The following is a 23,644-nucleotide window of genomic DNA, read 5'->3' as shown; positions in this document are numbered from 1 at the left end:
ATTGAATTCTGGCAGCGGTAAGACTGCAAAGCCTTTTAAAACACAAGAACTCGGGTCGCCTGGGTGTCTCAGCTGGTTAAGGGTCTGTCCTCAGCTTGGGTCATGATCCCAGGGTTCTGGGATCGGCCCGTGTTGGGCTCCCTGCTTATCAGGGAGCTTGCTTCTTGCTATCCCTCTGCCTGCTGTTCTGCCTGCTTGTGCTCGCTCTCTCAAATAAATAAACAAAATCTTAAAAACAAAACAAAACAAACACAAGAACTCATGAAATATAATTATCTAGGGCCATTTGGGGTACAGGCTTCCATTTTCTTGTGGTTCCCAAGGATAAAACCAAATGATAAAACACCATAACTGCTTTTCACACTGATGACTCTGAGGTATTAAAGGGCAGATATGTGTTAATTTCTCTAAGCATTGTTTATAAGGGCAAACAAAAATATAGTAGAGTACATACTATATAATTTTATTTTTAATATAAATTTGTATATCTAGAGTCTAAAAGGGGTAAACATTAAAGTGTTAGTTGTGATTATCTTTTGGTGATGGATTATGAGTGCTTTTTTGCTTATCTTTATTTTCCAATTTTCCACAGTGAGTACAGACTATTAAATTACAAAGGAAAAAACTGACATGAATACTGAAATTCACTTTGGAGATTTCCATCAAAACCTGCTAAAAAAACCGTGCTTTTAAATTTCATTTACTTTTAAAATTCACTTTTACGAAATATAACTTGCATTAATTTTAATTAAGGTAGCATATTCTAAGAATGTTTGTAATAGTGATACCTTCATAGTTGATAATAAAATCAAATCATGACATGTTAAGGATATACCTTAAATATCTCCCCTTTTACTTAAGATGGATCACCTATGAAGCGGTATCAATCTCTTAAATAAGTTTTTCTAAAATAAATTAAAGTGTTTATATAAAAAATCTGAGTAAAAACCACTCGATATGATCATGGACGATGTAACCATTCATCAGTGTTACTCAAAGAACACTGAGAGCCACCCCCATTCTTTAGTCTGACTCAGAATGGTGTTTCTTTTGTTCTTTATTTTGTTGACTTCTTCTGGACCTTATACACTGTGGCCTGAACCATCTGTTTCGGAGAGAATTCAATACCATTACACTTATTTCTAAAAATCACTTTTTCTAAATATTTTTCCTCTCAATATTTTAGGTTTTGGTGAATAACTATGCATTTACTTTCACTTATACCTTTTATAAATTTTTTTCTTCTTCCATCTCTCCCAGATTAAATCTTCCTTTCTTGTCTAAAGATTTTTATTTATTTTAATTTTTTAAATTTCTTTATTTTTTTAAAGATTTTATTTATTTATTTGACAGAGACAGCCAGCGAGAGAGGGAACACAGCAGGGGGAGTGGGAGAGGAAGAAGCAGGCTCCTAGCAGAGGAGACTGATGTGGGGCTTGATCCCAGAACGCCGGGATCACGCCCTGAGCCGAAGGCAGACGCTTAACAACTGTGCCACCCAGGTGCCCCAAGATTTTTAAACCTTTTTGAGAATACTTTCATAGGAAAATAGTTCCAATTCTTTGATACATGCAATTTCTTCCACGATTCATTATTTGTGTGCTGACAGCTAGAACTGCATATTATGGAGGCAATTTCAAGTATTACAGTCTGTTAGGAGAATGTTTTCTAATTCCTACTCTATGTATTTTTTCTGATTTCTAACCTTATTCTTGATAATACTGTACAAAAGCACTCTGTTCCAATGCACATTAAAGAAGCAATTAATTGGGGCGCCTGGGGGGCTCAGTCAGTGAAGCTTCTGCCTTCGGCTCAGACTGTGCTCTCGGGATTGAGCCCTGTTGTCAGGCTCCCGGCTCAGTGGGGAGCTCTGCTTCTCCCTTTCCCTGGCTCTGGCTGCTTGTGAGCTCTAGAGCTCTCTCTCTCAAACAAATAAATAAAATCTCAAAAAAAAAAAAAAAAAAAAAAGCAATTGACAGCTTAAAGTTCATCATAAATATAGTTGTAATGTTTCCCCCTAAATACCTGGTTCTCCAAGTAATTAAACTAGTCTCTTTAGATAACTTTAGTTTTTCTTTTTTAGTTTTAAAAGCCTTTGTTTTTTAATAAAACATAACTTTTAAAACAAATTGTGTGGGCTGTTTTTTTGAATTACATAGCAAAACCCTATGGGGGAAAAAGGGAGCCACTTTTAAAAAGTCTGAATCAAACTTTTCTTTGCAGTAATGTAAAAACAGGCACATGCTCAAAATCCAAAAACCCAGGGGTGCCTGGCTTGCTCAGTCAGTAGAGCATGCGACTCTTGATCTCAGAGTTGTGAGTTTAAGAGACCCACACTGGATGCAGAGTTTACTTTAAAAACAACAACAAAAACCCCAAACCCAGAACCCATTCACCATTATTCGAATCATATAAATGCAGAAATTTAGAATTAGATCAGGCTTTAAAGGGCGCCTGGGTGGCTCAGTCGTTAAGTGTGTGCCTTTGGCTCAGGGCGTGATCCCAGGTCCTGGGATCGAGCCCTGCATGGGGAGTCCCTGCTCTGCTGGGAGCCTGCTTCTTCCTCTCCCACTCTCCCTGCTGTGTTCCCGCTCTCACTGACTGTGTCTCTCTCTGTCAAATAAATAAATAAAATCTTTAAAAGAAAAAAAAAAAGATCAGGCCTTAAGAGATCACATAGATTGCCTAGTCCGATTTTAAATTTCAAGACACTGATGCCCAGACAGTGGACTTATCTGAGTCTGGCTTGTAGCAGAGATGGATTTAGAATCCAGGTCTCCTGCATGATGAGATTTTTGTCACTCCCATGATGTATAATAAGCTATAGGACAGATTCCTAAGTAGTTCATAGTTATGAAACAAACCAAAGTAAAACAAACATACAAACCAGAATAGGCCAAATCTAGTAAAATAAAATTTAATATGTTAAATCCTACATTGAGTCCCAAAATCTTTAAAACAAAATGGAGAACTGTATTATTGTAAGAACTGTATTACTGTAAGTTGTTTTCTTAAAGGCATTAAAGGATTTTATATATTTACTTAGTAACTGGGATGAAATGTTAGAAATTTCTTTTTTTAGTGCTGAAATCTACAAAATATGTCAAAAAACAAACTACTGATTTTACTGGGTTTGTTTTTGGTTCAATTCTCATTCATGGAATAGTGGAAATACATGTGTTAAAATGTCAACATTTGCGAAACCTGTCCTCCACCATTTCTAGTGATGGAAGAAGTTAAAACTTCTTGTTCTGAAAAGGATCTTATCTATAAGCTGTGTGAAAATAACCTCACTTTATTGGCTTTAAGGAATTTAATTTTTAAAACATTTTTAAGTATATTTCTCAATTCTGGGCACATGGGATTTTGATCTGTAATTAGTTAGAAAGTTCAGGTTAACTAAACTCTTATGCCCCATTCAAGCTTAAGAGAATCTCAATATGTATTACAGTACGTACCAGGAGCCAGTGACCACAGTTAAGTGCTTTCATGTAATTTCTGTTAATTAACTCAATTCAGGCTAGGAGTTATTTTATGTACCTTTGCACTAACTCATTTTGGTCCAGATAAATAGAATTCTTACATTTTCACTTGCTTATGTAACTCATACAATAGCAGGTTAATACTCATTTAAGAAGCTACAGATATCAGGGTGCCTGGGTGGCTCAGTTAGGTGTCTGACTCTTGGTTTTGGCTAGGGTTGTGATATTGAGGCCCATGCTGGGCTCTGCCCTCAGTGCAGAGTCTGCTGGAGATTCTTTCCCCCTTCCCTTTCCCTACCCCTCTGCTCCTCCCCCAGCTCATGTGTGTGTGCCCACGCTCGCTTGCTCTCTCTCTCAAATAAATAAATAAATAAATAAATAAATAAATAAAGCTACAGATACGTATCCTATCTAGAAGGCTATCTGTAAACATCTAATAACCTAGCCAAAAAATTTGTATATGGAAACCTCAGAGCTGGGCTTTAGGAAATGAGCCTTTAGAGGCCAATCGCCATAATCCTAATTCCTTTCTTCTTACATACTGTCGAGAATAGAAAACAGAATTCAGCATCACTGCTGACACATAAGAGATAATTAAGTGGTAAACCCTAGATAAACAACAGGTAATTCACAGTATCTGACTATTTCATAAATGTATCTCATGGACCAGAAATGAGTAAGACTTTCCCTTCTTAAAGCTACACTTGGATTTATATAATTTAGCCTTTACAAATAGATCTATGACAAAATATATAAAATGACAAAGTGTTATATTTACTTACAGATTAGTTTGCATAATTTTTTAAAACATAAAAAAGCATTTATTTATTTATTTATTTTTAAAAAGATTTTATTTATTTATTCGACAGAGATAGAGACAGCCAGTGAGAGAGGGAACACAAGCAGGGGGAGTGGGAGAGGAAGAAGCAGGCTCATAGCGGAAGAGCCTGATGTGGGGCTCGATCCCCTAACGCCGGGATCACGCCCTGAGCCAAAGGCAGACGCTTAACCGCTGTGCCACCCAGGCGCCCCTAAAAAAGCATTTATGATTCAGTATTATGGATTTGGAAACCCTTCTGAAGTCAAAAGCAGTCATTTGAAAGCTTCTGCAGTTGAGTTCATGTCAATGGGTTCTCTACATCAGCTATACTGACTGTGAGTCCACTTCCAAACTCCTGAACTGTACCTGTTTTTCTGTTAGCAAGCCAAATGGCACGCTGATTTGTATAGTAAGTATGGTTTTAAAAAAGCAGGTCCCATATATTATACATAAACCCTAATTCATAAGTCTCATTTCCCTTATACCTGTTATTGTGGAATAAGGAAAGACCGTGAGGTGAAAGAATGATCTAGAGAAGTAAATCCTGTACAAAAAAATACAGTAAGAGAAAGGTGAATGCTGGTTGGAAACATCATAAAATGGAATCACATAGCTAAGTACTAAGACAGATATTCTTAACTTTTTGGTCTCAGGACCCCTTTAAACTCTTAAAAATGATGGAGGATTCCAAAGAGCTTTTATTATGTGGATTATGCTTATCAATATTTATAATGAAAACTGAGACATTAAAAACATTTATTAATTTGTTCTAAAAATAAGCTATTAAAAGTTTATGTAAATATTTTCTGAGAAATTTTATAAATTTAGAAAAAATTTTTATAAATTTAGAGAAACGTGACTCTGTTTTACATTTTGTAAATCTCTATAATGTAGAAGAAAGCTATATTCTATCCTCTTTGACATGCAATATGTTGTGATATATTGTTTTGGTTGAAGTATATGAAGAAAATACCGCCTCACAGTAACAAGAAGCTGGAAAAGGAAAAACTTCACAGACCTCTCCGAAAGGGTTTCAGGAGCCCTGAGAATACACTTAAGAACCACTACATTACGTATACAGAAGCTCCTCAAAAATTTTAGTGAGTGATCTGGACATAACAAAGGCAGTTATGTAGGAAATTGTGGGTACAGTGTACTACCACAAGTAAAGCAAAATCTTCAAAATCACCCTTACTACACTGTTAGGGTATAAAGGATTAACATGATAAACGTGGTATAAACTCCTATTTTACAACTCAAGGAGACACAATAAAACCAACCTCACATAGTAAATAATCTAATTATCATTTCCTGAAAATTAACGTTTTTCAGTACTGGTTGAACATCTGAGTTATTTGGGAAGCTTTAAGCCCCCCCCCCACACTCATATACATCCCCCCCAGTAATAACTAGGTCTCACATAATGGACTAAAAGATAATCTGAAAATAGCTGCCTTTGCTCAGGATGATGAAAAAGTTCTGGAAATGGACAGTGGTGATGGCTGCTTAACACTGTGAATGTACTTAATGCTACGAATTATATACTTAAAAATGGTTAAAATGATCAATTTTATGTCATATATATAATTTTTACAATACATGCAAAAAGGAAGTTAAAAAAAAAAAGCTCCATCATAGAACACTTACAAAATGTAAAAGGTCGCATTAAGAAATAATTCTCCTTCAAAAACCCATGAGAAAAAGTCCTGTTTTCTATGCTTGACAGTATATTTAAAGTAAACAAAAGAGATCTTTCAAACAGGAATGAATACCAGCTTGAACTATTAAGGGAAGTAAGTATCTGAAAAAATATAAGAACACCTTTGTTTACTTACCTGCAACATGCTGACTATCTCAACTTTGTTGAAGAAAATAAAAGACGTAAGAGTAGAAAGAAAATTCTCTTCAAAAACGGATGGCGTAGGCAAAATGATGTCCTGAATGTATTGTACCCTGTAAGTCTGATGTATTTTTTGCCTTAGTTCAGAGTCTGTTATTGGTATAACTTCCTTAAACTTTGCAGTTTTGGTCAAGAATTCTCTATGCCTTTTTGGCTGAGCCAAAGCAGGGTCATATTCAAGGCATCCCACGACATCCATGATACACTCATCAGAAAACATTACTTCAAACAGAGTTGCCTTATTTAGGAATAAGATTCCTCTAATAATTTCATACAAATGGTGTAAGCCTTCAGTGTTTTCTAGATTCTCACACGCCTGGAACAGCTGCAGTAGTTTTTTAATATAGCCTTCATTTTCCAAGGCCAGGGCCAGCTTTTCCCTACGGATAGGTGAGGAGAGAACTGAGGTAACTAAGTCAGCAATCTCTTCAAGTTTATTGAGTTCACATGTGGGCAGGTCAATCAGATGACTGGTTTCAGGCATTTCTTCAAATCTTTCTTCTTCTGATTCATCAATGAGGTCCTGTGTGACTTCCACTGATGGATCCTTACCTTGAACCTAAAAACATCCAAGTACAGCTGGTTACCTTAAAATACAAAAGAATTCAAAATTTTTGATATCAAATCACTGACCACTGAATTTAAGTAAAAATACCTTGCAAAGAAATAGTATTAGTCACACAGCCATTGTTAAGTGAAGTCTAGAGGCAGAAAACACAGCCAGATTGGAGTCAATTACTTGAGTCTCAATTTCACCTCTAAATTTCCCAACTTATAACTTGAGGTTAACTCGGATCCCTGACAATGTGCACATTTAAGCTAATGTTACACTGATTTATGTGATGTTATGTAATAATCACGTGCAGTTGTTTAGTAATTTCACTATTCCTACTAATACTGAATTTTGCAGAAGGTTAACTCTTCTGTGGATCCCCCAAATCACTATGTATGACTCTTAATGCACCATCACACTGGCCTGACAAAAACACTACTAAGTTTATTATTTTTATTATATATGTGTGTGTGTGCATGTATATATATATATATATAAATATAAAATATATTTATTTATAAATAAAAATATAAAAAATATATATATATTGGGGGGGGAGAGAATATCTTAAGCAGGCTCCACGCCCAGCCCAGAGTCCCATGCAGGGCTTGATCTCACAAACCTGAGATCATGACCTGAGCTGAAATCAAGAGTCGGATGCTTAACCAACTGAGCCACCCAGGCACCCCAAACACTACTAAGTTTAAACCAAACTAAAACCCAACTCTTTGTATATTCAAGAGTGAGAAGATCTCCTCAAATTATTTTTGAAATTCACTTTTGGACAAATAGCTGCTTTTGCTCTGAGCCTAAAACTGCTCTAAAAAACAAATACTCTTGGGGCGCCTGGGTGGCTCTGTTGGCTAAGTGTCTGCCTTCAGCTCAGGTCCATGATCCTAGAGTTCCAGGACTGAGCCCCACATGGGGCTCCCTGATCAGCGGGGAGTCTGCTTCTCCCTTAGCCCCTCACACCCTGCTCTTGTGCTCTCTAATAAGTAAAAAATTTTTTAAAAATTAAAAAAAAAATAATATTCTTAAAACTGGCATTCATTTAACATCTGTGATAAAGCCTCCAAGTTATAATACTTGGAAAACATAATGAATAAAAAACTTTTAAGATTCATGTTGACAGCTCAAGAAAAGCATGGCTAACTTATAACAAGTTTTCTATAATGATTTCTATAATGACTAACATAAAAACTTCATTCTTTATAAATTTTTTCTAAATCCTAACACAAGAGTGCAATTATCCTTTTTTCACCTCAAAATATCCAAATATCCTGAGATGAAAAAGCTCCAGAAGTTTCTATATCCACCAATACAACATGAAAAAAGACCTAAGAGCTTAGAGAAAGTAGACAGATATACTGGTGCATATTGGATACCTTTTTTCCTAGAGTACTTTTACTTCTGAGTCCTCAACAGAGTAGCTGGGTTTAGGGAGACTGACACATAAATATAAACAGTGAAGGGCAGTTCAGATAAAATACCATGGAAATTCAGAAGAAGGGAATTCCTTCCAGCTTTTGGGGGTACAGGGGGTGGCAAGGAGAGATGATATGGAAGAAATCATAAAAGCAGTGGCATTTGAGATCTTCAAACTGGCATTTGGACTTTCAAAGATGGGTAAGATTCAGATGGGGATAAAGGCATGCAAAGTGCAAAGGGAACAGTAGAGGCAGTGAGATGGAAACATGTGACATGCATATGGCAAACAGCAAAATTGGAAATGTAGATTGAAGTCAGATTATGGAAAGTCAAGATAGAACACTTGCATTATTGTTCAGGGAAGTGAATGTGCAGCCTTGTCCTTTAGAAAGTCAACCTGTCATCACCTGTATGGAATAAATCTAAGAACATACATAAATAGGGTGTTATTCCAACGTCTACATGAACAACTGAATTTGGCTAGTAATGGTGGGACAGATACGGGACAGGTATAAAAGAGAGGAGGAACCACGAATGACCCTACAGTTTTAAATCAGTAATTAGGAAGATTATGGCTCCTTTAATAAAAACTGAGAGCATGGGAAAGGAATGGTTAGTAAAAGTTCAGTTCTATTAAGTTTGAGGTGTTTGAATACCCAGCTGGCAACTAAATCTGTGGACTTACTACTCAGGAAAAAGAGTAGGACAGAAGGCAGAAATTTGGTATTAGGGTAACCCTTAAATCCAAAACACTCTGACAGTAACCAGAGAAACAGAAGTATAGTACAAAGTGGGGAAGGAAGAGGAAGAAGAATCATAGGTTATAAACAAAGAACAAGAAGAAATCAGAGGAGGGGTGCCTGGCTGGCTCAGTCTGTGGAGTGTGCAACTCTTGATCCTGGGGTTGTGAATTCGAGCCGCATAGTGGTTGTAGAGATTACTTAAAAGAAAACCTTTAACTTACACTTCAAATGAATATAGTTTGCATATGTTTCAGAATAAAAGCACAGGTAGAGAAACATTTACTCAGTTATAGTACATTTATTTGTGTTATCCACTATTACCTTCACAAGCTTCCTGGACTCCCTCCTAAATATAACACTCACTGGTATGATCTGTCAATCCTACATAAACCCAAGTGACTATCTGGATGTCAATGCTGTTCATCAAGTATTTCTGGTTCTCTCCCTTTTGTGGCACGAGTTGTTTCCATGAAGTTAAATGTAGCTATGTGATTTGTTTTGGCCAATGAAATGTGAGCAAAAATGCCATGTGTAACTTCTGGAAGAACTTTTAAAAAGCTAATGTTCTGATTTGCCACCTTTCATTCTCACATTGCAATGATCTTGGAAGTATTAAAATGAACTATCAACCTGGGTCCCTGAGTGGATGTGATAAGCACAGCCCCTCCGTCCAACTCTGTCCGTCATTGGTCAAATAGTAGTAAGGAAATCAAACTTTTGTTGTGATAAGCCACTGAGATTTTAGGATTTTGTTACTATAACACAATCCGACCTTAACATTCTCCCTTTTGTGGCATGAGTAGTCGACCAACTGTGGCACGAGTCCATCAATTAACTGTGTTGAGTGTGTTCACAAAAAATTTACACTATCAGTAGGGTTCTCAACAAAAATTTCTTTTCCATACTTCTAGCTTACTTCCTTACAGCCGCTGCTTTAATTTTTTCCCCCTTTTTAAGTGTCAAACACTATTACTTTCCCCTTTAAATCTCAGAATTTTTCCTTTGAAAAAAGAGACCACTGATATTCAATATACTCCAACACCCTTCTCCATCTCGCAACTTACTTTCACTCATTTCCTTCATCTCTTTCAAAGAAAATGTCCCTACCCTCCCATTTTCTGAGGTTAAAACTTCCACATATACTTTTGACTTTATGCTTTCTAAAAGTTATATATACAGGAACTGTCTTGGTTTTTTTTTTTTTGTTTTTTTTTTTAATAACTTCTTCCTCTTCCACACATTAAAGAATCTGACTGCAGCCAAAAAATTTATAGGGACTTTAAATAGGGACCCCATATCTTTGGGGCATTAAGCACTAATAATGGCCAAGGTGGGTATCAGCAGACTTATACCCTGGACTTTAGGGAAACAGCTCAGAGAGACGTAGGTAGAGCTGCATGACTGCCTGCACCTTAGTGTGGCCTTCTGGGGCTTTCCCACATGCCATGCTCAATCCTCTCCCTCCTTCCCTGTCACGTCTGCCCTTCACCCATTTGCAACACACAGGCATACATCTCCCCTGTTCAAATCTTACAGTGGTGCCTTGCCCTGCCAAAGGGACAATTCAAAATGTGGTATCAACATTGAGAAAGTGAAGGACTCTAATGACTAAGTAATAAATATTTATCTAAGACAAAAAAGAATTATTCACTATTATTCACCATTCCCCTGAAGAAATTTATTGTTCTCTGAGCTATCACACTTTTCAGAGGAGTTTTACTTTCTCATTATAAGGAGTTAAGAAGCGACTGAATAATATGATTTCTGTTGAAATTAAAACTGTTTTTTCAAAAGTCAGCAATGACTTCTCAGAAATGGAAAGTAAAACATAACATATGGTTCTGTGCAAAACCAGGCAGTTATGAGGAGCAATAAACTGAATGTATATTCAGCAACATGCATAGATTTAAAAAGTACAGTACACGGGGCGCCTGGGTGGTTTAGCAGGTTAAGCATCTGCCTTTGGTTCAGGTCATTATCTCAGGGTCCCAGGATTGAGCCCCATGTCAGGCTCCCTGCTCAGCAGAGGATCTGCTTCTCCCTTTCCCTCCATCCCGCACATGCTCTCTCGCTCTCAAATTAATAAAATCTTTTAAAAAGTACAGTACTCAGTTATTTAGTAAAAAATTAAACTTCCTGGACCAGCAGAGTGGCCAAATCTAACACTCCTTCCAAAGGTGGAAAGTGTGAGTAAAAATCAGTGACAAATGGGAAGAAATAGTAACCAAGGGCAAAGGAATGAATAAATGGGTAAATCAACAAGAGAAATCCAATATTAACACTCGTGCTTCAAGAAAGGATCGAAGCAAGAGATGATATTCTCTTAGCTCAATTGTATCAGATGCCTGGAAGGGTAAAAGCCGTATGTTTTCCAAGATCACCTATTCTTGGGGCTTGACAAGGTTCAATGAGGCCTGTAAATAAACTTGATGAATTGAAACAGTTGTTAATGACTGTTACGGATTCTAGTAATGTGCCACACTCCAACTTTTCAGGTTACACCTACTACCATATTCCAATATGATACAACACTAGCATTGCTGCTCCAACTACCTTAGGTACATAAGGCTCATAATATTAATATAATATTAATATTGGGAAACTGAGTTAAAGCCTCCTCAATATCAATGCTGACAGAAAATGGCTGGTAGGTGGTAGAAATGGATTTTGTTAACTGTCAGTTAAATTTCTATGCTAAACACTTCTGTACAAGTTTATCATAAGGTACAAACTGCAACAGACCAAGGAGGAAAATGAGTAATCAGTATAAAATACAAAAAGTAAATCATGGCTTTATCAGACAGATTAGTTGTCTCTTTATAAATATCCCTATCCCTGAATGGCTCCTCCAAATATTAGGCATATTCATATTGATATTTGCTTTGTCATATAAGTGCTATACTAAATATAGATACTTAGACAAATATAATCATTTTGCTGTGATAGTCTTGGCAATGGGCCAAGGGGTGGCCTTTGTAGTCAAGGATTAGTCTTGCCTAAAGAAAGATTTGGCTTGTGCCTAGCTCCTGAGAAATAACCTCTAAGCACTTTTAATACCCTGTCTGATTAAATTAGTGTTTTCTGTTTACTTGGGAGCCTTGGGCTATGCCAGACATTCTATGTGTGGGTAACCAGGTGGTTTATAGTGGAGGTCTTGGGCCATGCAGTATCGGCTCAACCTGTGGAGGTGCTGGAAACTCAAGTCTGTCACAGCAGGGAGCCTGCTTATAGGACTAACATCCAGTGAAAATACTGGACACAAAGGTAGGGGTAAGCTTCTCTGGTCAGCAATACTACGTTCAGGTTGCCACACAACATGGCTGGGTGTAAGTGCTGTCTGCATAAGCATCCTGAGAAAGAAAACTGGAAGTTCATGCCTGGAACTCTCCTAGACTTTGCCCTATGTGTCTTTTCTCACTGGTAATTTTAATCTCTGTCATTTCATTGTAATAAACTGTAACGATGAAATGTAACAACTCTGTGGATTTTTGTGAGACTTTGTAGTGAATTAGTGGACCTGAAGTGGTTGTGGGACCTCCTGAACTACATGAGTGAAAATAGTAAATAAATTTCAGCAAAACTTTCTAGAACAAATGTACCAAGTCTTCAAGAATATATGTATATCCAGGAACTAGTATTAAACAGTATATGCTGATGTGTGGGAAGGGAGTAGGCATAATGTAATATGCTGATCATAGGAAAATTTCAACCACCATATAAATATATGTTCTAGCAGAAATGTAATTCAACACCCTAGTTCTGAGTAAGATGTGTATCTTCTGTCTTATTCATTCCTTCTTAAAATATGTACTGAGTACACACACAACATGTGCCAGTTTGCCATGCTGGTATATTGGAGGAGGGAGAATATAAAATAAAATATCACTTTTCAGGAACTTATAATAAAAAGGTTAATCTCTATATACCATTAATACTCTGAACAGCCTTTAAACATTACAGAAAAGTAATCTTTCCCTCTTTAATTTTTAAAGTTTTATATTCTTCAGTATGCTTTCATTATTTTCATGGACCAGTTTTTTCCAATCATTTTGTAGATGAATGCATGCATGATTCAAGTTTAGTGAATCAAGAACAGAGCAGCAAATATTTGTGGACTGCATGTGTCTGAATTTGCAATAGAGGTCATTTTTAAGTCTTCATCTCACTTTACAGAAAACTTTGCAAACAAAATTCAATCTCAATCTGTGGAGAGCACACAAGGAAAAGAAAAGGGTAAGTATTAGGACCTCATCACTGCCACCTATAGGTTTACAAACAGGCAAAACACGAAGGCAAAATAGTAACAAAACAATTTGGATTATATTCTTATGTGTACTTTACAAATTAAAGCAAAATCACATTTATCAGTGTTTTCACCCATTCATCAATGGAAATTCTTCTATTTAATAGTGTATACTAATAATGCTCCATTAATACATAACATAGTAAGACATGAGGCGCAAAGAAACAAACCATCTACTTCCAGTTTAGATTTGTGACCTAGAGCCAGCCATTAAATAAGCTTTATATACAATGAGAACATTCATATTATACTTTCTTGGGCTACTTTATTGCCCTGTATGGCACTCTTACTGGGAGGACTAAGGAAAAAAATTACTGTGGTCAGATGCATTAAAACTCAAGAACCCTCAGTGATCAGAATCACTATAGAGAAAAGCTGAAAAAAAATGAAAAAAAAAGTGAAAAAAGTGAAAATGACAGTCAAAAAACACTAGAACAGTATATTACACTAGGAACTGCTGAAACAGTGATCCCATTTACAGAAAATAATAGTTAAAATGTTATGATTAATTTAAAATTCCAGCTACCAGCTGTCACAGACTATATTTGCCTAAGGAGACATAACTACTAAATGTAATATGGTATCTTAAAAGGAATCCTGGCACAGAAAAAGGACACTAGGTTTTAAACTGAGGAAATCTGGGGTGCCTGGGTGGCTCAATCGGTGGCTCAATCAGTTAAAGCATCCGACTCTTGATTTCAGCTCAGGGCATGATCTTAGGGTTGTAAGATCAAGCCCTGAGTTGGGCTCTGCGCTGGGCCTTGAGCCTGCTTAAGATTCTCTCTCTCCTTCTGCCCCACCCTGGCTCAACTGCATGCTTGCTCTCCCTCTAAAAAAATAAAATAAAATAAAATAAAATAAAATAAAACAAAATAAACTGAGGAAATCTGAATAAAATATGGCCTTTAGCTAATAATAATGTATGTATGAATATTAGCTCATTAGTTATGACCAGTGTATCCTACTAATATAAGAGACTATTAACAGGAGAAACTGGAGAAGAAGGTGTTAGGGAGGGAAGTACACAGGAACTCTCTCTGTATTTTCTGCTCATATTTTCTATAAATCTGAACTTCTAAAATAAAAACTTTTCTTTTTAAGATTATTTATTTGAGAGAGAGAGAGCATACACGCACACAAGTGTGCGAGAGCATGGGGTGGGGCAGAGGGAGAAGGAGAAGCAGGCTCCTTGCTGAGCAGGGAGCCTGAAGTGGGGCTCAATCCCAGGATCCCGGGATCATGACCTAAGCCAAAAGCAGATGCTTAACTGAATGCATCACCCAGGTGCCCCTAAAATAAAAATTTCATTAAAAAATGTTCCAGGGTGCCTGGGTGCACAATGGGTTGAGCATCTGACTCTAGGTTTCAGCTCGGGTTGTGATCTCAGGGTCATGAGACTGAGCCCCATGTTGAGCTCTGTGCGGAGTCTGCTTGAGACTCTCTCCCTCTGCTCCTCCTGGCTGTGTGTGAGCTTTCTCTCTCTAAAAATAAATAAATCTTAAAAAAAAAAAGTTCCAATTATCTGAGAGTTACCACCTATCTTATATTCTGCTATATTATAAGTTCTTGCCGAACTGAAGTCATGAGCACTTTTGATCACTAGTGTCTGGCACGCAATATTGATAAACATCAGGCAACAGGTAACCAAGTATTAAAGAAAAACCTCCAAGACTTAGAATGTAATTATTTACTCTGACCTTTTATTAATTATGAATATATGCTATCAAAATCTAAAGTGATAAACACATTCTCTCTCCACATTCTAATACATATCTTTCAGGTAAAAAGAAAAAAAAAAAATCAAGAATGCCAACTTAAATTAATATTATTAGAAAAACCTTACCTGACAAATTTTTTCCCAAATCTCATCGCAGCCAGCTTTTTCCTGAAAACTTAGAGCCAGATCATAGTTTTCAGCTTCGGACCAAACAATTAATGTATCCTGTTTAAAAATAAAGATTTTTACATCATCACACTAGAAAAGCCAGAAAAGAAGCAGCTATGAAGTATAAGTAGAAATCAAGAGGACAGGAAACAGCACAGTAATGACAAACGCCCTCTGATGAGTGCAACTAATGTACACTCAATTGACATCATGCAACTGTATTTTGTTATCCTTTAAAACTTGGTAATATACTGGCAATGGAATACCAAAATGGTACTGGTAATACTAAAATGATACTGAGCAATTTTCTAAAACAAAAAATATTAAAACAGGTTAGCAGGCTCTGGCTCATGTTACCAAGATAATGTCGAATGGAAAGTCTAGCCTTCTTGGCCAAGCTGTAATGTAGACATTTTAATCCTCTACTGCCTCTCTCCTCTAAATCTGGAAAAGCCTTCAGGATATGAAGGAATTCAAAACAATGATGAAATGAAGATACTCTAGCTCTAAGTATTACCAACAGCACCTATTTCAGCAGCTTAGTTTGTAGAAAAATTAAGAACCCCAGGGTTTAGGTGTTTTTCTACTAATGTCCTTAATTGTATCCCTAAGAAAAAGTCAGTTAAGCTTTTAGGAAAAAGTTGTCAACCCCTTTATTAAAAACTAGAGTTGGGTTTAAATTAAAATAGAGACACATCTAAACACAAAAATCAATATGCAACTCTAAAATGAAATGGCCCATTTTTTAAGGATATATAACAATTAAAATTTAATAGTTAAAACTTTGATTTTCAGAAAATATACATTTGAAAACAAAATATACATGAGTTTATATCCTAATTACCAAGTATATAATCTACAAAAACACCTTATAACGAGTAATTGTTCATCTAATACTTCTAAATATTATGACTTGATATTAAAAAATATGATACTAAGGGCGCCTGGGTGGCTCAGTCATTAAACGTCTGCCTTTGGCTCAGGTCGTGATCCCGGTGTTCTAGGATCGAGCCCCCCATCAGGCTCCTCCGCTGGGAGCATGCTTCTTCCTCTCCCACTCCCCCTGCTTGTGTTCCCTCTCTCGCTGGCTGTCTCTCTGTCAAATGAATAAATAAAATCTTAAAAATATATATATAATACTAAAAGTGAGCCTCAGATTAACAAAGTCTTCAAAATGAAAACACTTCATACTCTGATAGGTCTAATCTCTAAATGAAAAATATCCTTCAATTAACTCAGGCCTCAGATTTATATCTATTTGCTGTTTAATCAGGTAAGAATAACAGCTGGTAAGCTGTGCTCTCCCTTCCGCCTGGCTGTGCTCCTTAAAGGAAAATATGCCACCATGTATTCTAAAATTTTATCAGGTCAATCCATTCATTTAAAAACTTTCCGTGGGGCATCTGGGTAGCTCAGTTAGTTGGGCGTCTGCCTTCAGCTCGGGCTTCTCCCTCTGCCTCTCCTCTCTGCTTGTTCTCTCTCGCTCAAATGAATAAAAATCTTTAACAAAAAAAGTCTACACTTTCTAGCTCTGTAACAAAGAAAAATACATTTCACCTTTAAAAAAATAAATAAAAATAAAATAAAATAAAAACTTTCTATGGCTCCCACCATATACAGAAGTTTTGAAATCTTTAAAAAAAACCCAGCAGAACTCTTTACAAACAAAATTTTACTAAGAATCTTCATGTAAAAAAAAAAAAAGATAAAGACAGAGCTCCTCTGGTTAAAGGTCTAGAAAGGTCTACACAAGGCTCATGTACTTTACTCAACCCGAGTCAACTTCTTGGAGCTGTCCTTAAAACAGCTTCATAAACAGTGATCTCCAACACTCCATGTGTGTGTCTCGAATTACTTATACATTATATTCAGGAATATATTAGTACAGCAATACTCTATAAAACATACACTAAAATAGAAATAAAAAATCTTATATAAAGATAAAATAAGCAACATTTAAAACGTTTGAACTGTTATGGCTCCCACCATTATTAGTTAGCATTTTAAGACCCAATATATACTTAGGGCACAGTATACCCACGAATGACAGTAGATACAAATCCATATTTAATGCCATCCTTTTAATAACTCTGAATTTTGGGGGAGGGGTAACTTCTTGTGACATCTATTTTATCATTGTTTCTGCATTATTACTTGGCTGACAGGAGTTTAAATGTCAGTTTTACCATTACCATGTCCATTTGCACTTACATTATTGTTTTCAGGCCTTTTTAAGGCATGTGTTCATTTTATTAGGGTTACAGGTCAGTTTAAAATGAAAAATATCTATAAATAGTTATCTTCACATGCAGGCTACCATAATTCATAGTAGTTAGGGAACACTTTTCATGGAAGTGTTACTCTCAGAATACCATGTCTACTTTTTTTTCCCCTAGGGGCACCCGGGTGGCTCAGTCGGTTAAGTGTCTGCCTTCAGCTCAGGTCATGATCCCGGAGTCCTGGGATTGAGCCCCGGCACTGGGCTCTCTGCTCAGCGGGGAGTCTGCGTCTCCCTCTCCCTCTGCCTGCAGCTCTGCCTACTTGTGCTCTGTCAAATAAATAAATAAAATCTTTAAAAAAATAATAAAAAAATTAAAATATCTAAGCAGGCCTCTTCTCAAATCTCAATGCTTTATACTGTGCATTCCATTTTGGAGATAACTAGTACAACAGGATGAAATCCAGAATACTTTATCCAGGCATCCAAGGCCGATTTGGTTCCAATCTATGTTCTGAGCAAAAGTCCAGGTAAGCAATGAAGTCTGACTTAAGGTAACTGAATCACCTTCTTTGTCAGTCTCCTTTTTGTTTCTTCTTCTTTCTTCTTAAAGTCTTCTCCCTAAACCGGTCAAAATCCCAGAAACTAAATGGTATTTATATGCAGAATCCTTATTCAATGTAAATAGGATTGACCTTGGGTGATGGTTAAATATACAAATTCCCATGCTTCTCCCCTCGGGTGAAGTCCCTAAATCCGTATTTTTAACAAGGGTCTTAAATAATTCTTTTGATAAGTCAAATTTGAAAACTAAGTGTCTCTCTGGTTGGTTAACAGAGGATAGGAAACTGCCATCAGAGCAGACACCTTCCAGCTCTACGAAATCTACTCAACATGGGTTACAAATCCCATCCTTTCGTCTTCCCCTCCCTGGAAACCTACTATCTCAGTCAAAAAATAACCCTAAGAAGTACTTCTTATAACTGCTTATTCCAAAGATCCCAGTAAAAGCTCCTAGGTAAGAGAGCACAAAGCTGGCACAAGAATATTGAAAACAAAAAGTGTCAAATGGCAGGGTTTCCTACATATCCCAAAGTCAAGCTCAGTTTTAGTAGTAATGTCTGTTTTCAACTGCTGTGCTCTTTGTATTATATTTTTTGCTCATTTGTGCATGGCACATAAATCTTTGGAACACTATTAATGCCTGTTTAAACTAAAAGAAGCTTAAGAGTTTTCCTCTACCAACTAAACATTTAATCACCGCTATGTCCCCATGGAAATCAGATTTAAAATGAGCCTGCAGGGAGAACAGAAAAATCAGTTGTATTTGGTCTGGTCCTTTAAAAAAATAAGAAAGGTGATTAAGTCTAACGCCAGGATGTAAGTTAAGACATGAGCTGGAGAGGCTTGACAATTTAGCTTTTACTGAATCAGATTTTCACAATGTTGTTTTATTATGAGAAATGGTCATTTCCAATCTTAAATATTAAAAATACATTCTTGAGGTGAATACTGTTTAAATCAAAGGTTCTTAATTCAAGGTCTAAATCACACCATAGAATTGTATCTAAAACTTGGTGCTTTTAACATCTTTTCTATGGAAAGGGTCTCCAGTTTTTACATTATACTCACAAAGGCACCTGTGACACATTTAAAATAGTCTAACCAAGATATTATCAGTTTTGGTTTTTTTTTAACATGAAAAAAAATGCACTCATGAAATATTTGAGATCCTACTCCTTGTCAAATTAACCCTATCTTTGCCCCAACCGCTCTGATGAAATTTCAAAAGGAATATGTATTTATTTAAAAGGGAAAACAGAAATATCAGATTTGTAGACTTCAATTTGCAGATTCAAAATCAATTTAGAAGTCTGAAAATGAGTGAGATTAACCAGACATTCAATGCGACATCTAGCTCTCTAGTAGCTCCTAATGGATAGTTGACCTAAATTTTTTCTGAAATGGATTTTTAAAATATAATATGGTATAACATACAGACTAGAGAGACCTGATGATATTGCTAAAAACAATACTAATATCTTCCTAAAATCTGTGATATATTTGGATATAATGGGAATAACCCCAGACTACAATTAGGACCTGAGCACCACTCAGTTTCACTGTCCACTATTTCCGTGACTCAGCAAAGTATTTAACCTCTTTGATTTTTCTTTCCTCATTGGAAAAGAGGATTATGATGAGATTATTATGACTATAGTTCTCTTATTGAGCTTATGTGTTACATACCACGCTAAAGCATTTTTCATACATTAATTCACAACTATTATGTGATATAGGTAGTATCTTCATTTAAAAGGTTCAGAGAAAATTAGCTTAGAAAATTTGAAATAATGCAATAAAAAATTGATCAGCTCTAAACCATGTCCTTGCTACTATGCCCCATAAAAAATGTGAACAATTCTAAAAGAACACAAAGTTCTCAACAACTTGCTTCCCAACTTCCCACCCGGAGGCATTATATTTATCTAGGTATCTGTCTGGACCCCCATGTAAGAACCCTCTCCATCTGATTTCCAAGGATTCCTCCTTCGTCCCATTCCAAACCACCACCCAGAACATACCTCTACCCATTACGGACCAATCTTTCCACCCTTATAATTCATGTCTTCCACTCATGCTCCTGATCTACAGCTAGAGTGGATTCTACTCATTACAAACTCATGCTGTTTTTTTAACTCAGCATTCAAAGCTTTCACCTCTACCCTGGCAAATGTTTTTCTAGCTAAAACCTAGAATAGTTTCAATCTTAACTTTGAAGGATATAAACAGCCATTCACTGACTGACCCTCCTTTCCTTACCAAAATTCTGTTCTCCCTTGGTTTCAAGACATGTTTTCCTGATTCTCTACTCTTTCCAATTGCTTATTCTTCCCCTTGACTAGATGATCTTCCTGATTACCAAATACCTAACCCAACAGCACGTCCTGTCAATTCTATCTTCTATATATATCTCAAAACCATCCACCTCTTTCCATCTCCACTGACATCATCCTAACCCGACTCAACATTGTATCTTGCTTGGATTACTACTCTCCCAGCTACTGCCTCTCTTCAATAGCACATACTGATGTTACTAGTTTGGGTCATGTCATTCCTCTGCTGAAAATCTTCAAAAGCTTTCAACTGCCCTTTAAGAATCAAAACCACAAGTGGAGGAGGGGTGAAAAAAATAAAAAACCAAACCAAAGGTAACAGTATATAGTATGCTACCATTATGCCAATAAAAGGGAAAATATATATGTGATTGCACACCTATTTGTTTACACATGCATTAAACCTCTAGGAAGGTATGTAAGAAACTGGTAATACTGGTGGCCTCTAGCAAGGGAAACTATAATGGAGTCCAGGGTGGGAGAGACTTCACCAAATACTTTCTGAATTTTTAAAGCTGTGAATGTATTATCTATCCAAAATAAACAAAGAGGGTTTTTTTGCTTTTTGAAATGAACAAGCCACTAGTCAAATGACTAATGTAAACCTGCTTTCTTGTCAACTTTTCAGTTTCTGGAGAGAACCATCATTTTCCTGGCCCCAAGACTCAAAACACTACTAGTGACCCCTGCTTCCTTCTCTTTCATATTTAATCATTCACCCAATGTTCCAGCACTTTCTTGCGAATATACTGGGGCTCTATTTCTTCTTTACAATTCCATTTACTACACTGGAACAGACTTTCATTTTCCTGCATCTGAATTATAATAAAAGGTCTTGTCACCTAAAGCTTTTATTTCCCTCTCCACCCCCAATTCATTATTCATGACATTGCCACACTTGCTTCCTAAACACAGTATCACTTTATTCATGTTAGGCCCTACTCAAGAATCTAGAATAGCTCCCTTTTGTTTAGTAAACCAAGCTCACAAATAAAACCTCTGCTGCCAAAAGCTTAATAACTTTTGTGTTAGGTGTACTATTTCCTTCCCTATCACAATTCCTTCAACAGACCCCACCAGGGAGACTGAAATTTTTCTTAATGATTCTAGCTCAAATCAATCTCTTCCTTCTTTAATTTTCTACTGTCCAAGTCTGTGGAACAAAACTGGCTTTATATAAATTTTGTGTTGGCACATACCTGCTGTAAAATCTCAGTCAAGAAACTTGACCGTTCTGTGACTTAACTGGCTCCTCTGTGAAATGCTTTCATGGGCTTTCAACAAGGACTGGGTTAAAACCCTTTATCAGCTATTTTATTATCATTATGTAATTCTTTCACCTGTTAGGTCTTGTCTCCCAATAAAACCAAGGATGGGGACTTCCTTATACCTCTCTCCTAAACCTAATTAACACAAATTATATTCAAATTGTATTAAATATAAAGGGTATACATCCCTATGACTCTGCCTTTGATTTAGTCAAGATCAGTAGGATGGATTCTAACTAACTTAAAAATTTGACATGTATCAGACACTATTTCATGTTCCACTATATCATCATTCTTTTCTGTTTCCAATGTGTTTAAACACTTAACAAGTTTATTGGCCCCTTTAAATTTATTTTCTTCCCATTAACAACTTCAGTACTCCCCACAGTACTGAAGCAAGAGTGTTGTGAATCAACGACGACCGATCAATAACAGGGTCATTTGACATTCACCTCAACTCATTCTAACTTACTTTGAGCCTGTAATTCAGAACTTGGCTCATTTTAGAACTGTAATGTTAAAAAAGAATGTTAAATAGTCTACTTTGAATTTATTCAATGTATTTTGTAGCAAAACATCCTATAAACTATGAGCATCTCATTCACTCACTCAAGTCTTTTTAAACTTAAAAACCCACTAATGATCAATGTTTCATAAAATTCTGGAAATGGTTATTTTCCAGACTCATTTATTGAATAACTAAACAATGACATTTTTAAAAGCTAATTCTAATGAACACAGAGAAATATTAATGTGTTTAGAAATCCCAATTTCTATAATCTGGTAAAAAGTGCAAATTGAACAAGATTTTGGTGAAAAAATGAAAAAACTGTATCTGTAACAAAGAAACTAAGTTTAACAGAATCCCTAAATTGCTCTTTGATTCTATTAGAAAAGTGCACTCAATTTAAAGAAAAATAAATAAAACAAGTGACCCCACTTACACATTTTTCAATCTTAGATACAAGCTTTTCCATGTTATTCTCAGTGCCAAAGAGTTCTCTTATAGTTTAATGTTATTTGGTAAAGGTAATTCAATTAGAAAAAATACTTAAAAATCCTAATAGTATAAACATGATTGATTACAGAAAACATTTTCCCAATAGTCTAAAATTTTCAAAATAAGTACTCTTTTCTCCAATACTCTAGTTTTCTAGCACAGTAATACTACACAGAAAGACATGTTCCAAAGTTTCTAATGAAACATCGTGTACTTTTGGACTAATGTTGGAGGGCTATTTCATACATAAACCTCCACCATATGTGATCCTTTCAATAGTAACAACAGTTAAAAAAACTTATACACAATCTGAGAAGAATCCATATTATAATTGATCTGTAGGAAGTCACATTTAAGAACACAGTTTCTGAAAATTTTATATTTGTGCAGATGGGGGGGGAAGATTACAAAACAGTGTTCTTTCCCCACAAAAGGGGAGGCCAACAAAAAAATAAAACAAAAGTAGCTACCTGGTAAAATTCCATGCAAAGACAGAGAATAACCATCTGCTTGGCTGACTCAAATTAAACTTACTTAAATGTCTAAGGTATAGGAAATAATACAGGACAAATGTTTAATTTGATTCTCCATCAAAGACACGCAGTATTTTCTATGCAGAAGGAAAAGAACTATTAACTGAATATTGAAAATTTAAATATTTCAAAGAAATGAATAAGAATGTATTGTATACACAAAACAATTGTTTAACAGTAAGACTTTTACTAATAACGAGCTGTGCAACAGACATAATTTCATTCCTCCAATTCTGAGTATTTATTCCTGGGCATCCAAATTTTCATTGACCTTGAAGAAAGTAGGTACCGATGATGTAAATATAATCCTAAAATAATTTATCTTTTCTTTCAAAAATCTCTGCCATTTTTACTTTACACACCATACACACACACAACACACACACAAACTGGAAACAATCCCGATGTCTAACAATAGGTGTGTATCATACAGAAGAATACTATACAGTTTAAAGAAAAAACTAAATCTACATTGTTAACATCAACAAATCTTCATATTAACTGTTGAGTGAAAAATGAAAGTTCAGAGTACACGTAAGAGCATGAGTTCAACCGTGTAAAGTTTAAGAACACACAAGACTACATATTATTTATGGATACATACATATGCAGAA

At 36.0% G+C, this 23,644-nt stretch overlaps 1 protein-coding gene across 5 annotated transcripts in view; it reads right to left on the bottom strand.

The window, feature by feature from the left end:
* The window catches only part of PPP4R3B (protein phosphatase 4 regulatory subunit 3B), a 60,177-nt gene that overhangs the window by 33,891 nt on the left and 2,642 nt on the right, over nucleotides 1-23,644 (bottom strand). For all 5 annotated transcript variants that reach the window (XM_008699882.2, XM_008699881.2, XM_040623467.1 and 2 more), the window contains exons 3-4: nucleotides 15,073-15,171; nucleotides 6,138-6,761 (exon numbers count right to left, since the gene is read on the bottom strand). In XM_008699882.2, the coding sequence (XP_008698104.1) occupies nucleotides 6,138-6,761; nucleotides 15,073-15,171 (723 nt within the window). The remainder of the gene's footprint in view (nucleotides 1-6,137; nucleotides 6,762-15,072; nucleotides 15,172-23,644) is intronic.

Source organism: Ursus maritimus, unplaced genomic scaffold (assembly GCF_017311325.1).
Source record: "Ursus maritimus isolate PB19 unplaced genomic scaffold, ASM1731132v1 scaffold_6, whole genome shotgun sequence".
In the NCBI taxonomy this organism is placed as follows: Eukaryota; Metazoa; Chordata; class Mammalia; order Carnivora; family Ursidae; genus Ursus; species Ursus maritimus.
Note: the sequence above shows the minus strand (reverse complement) of the source record. Positions and strands in the feature narration are given on the sequence as shown.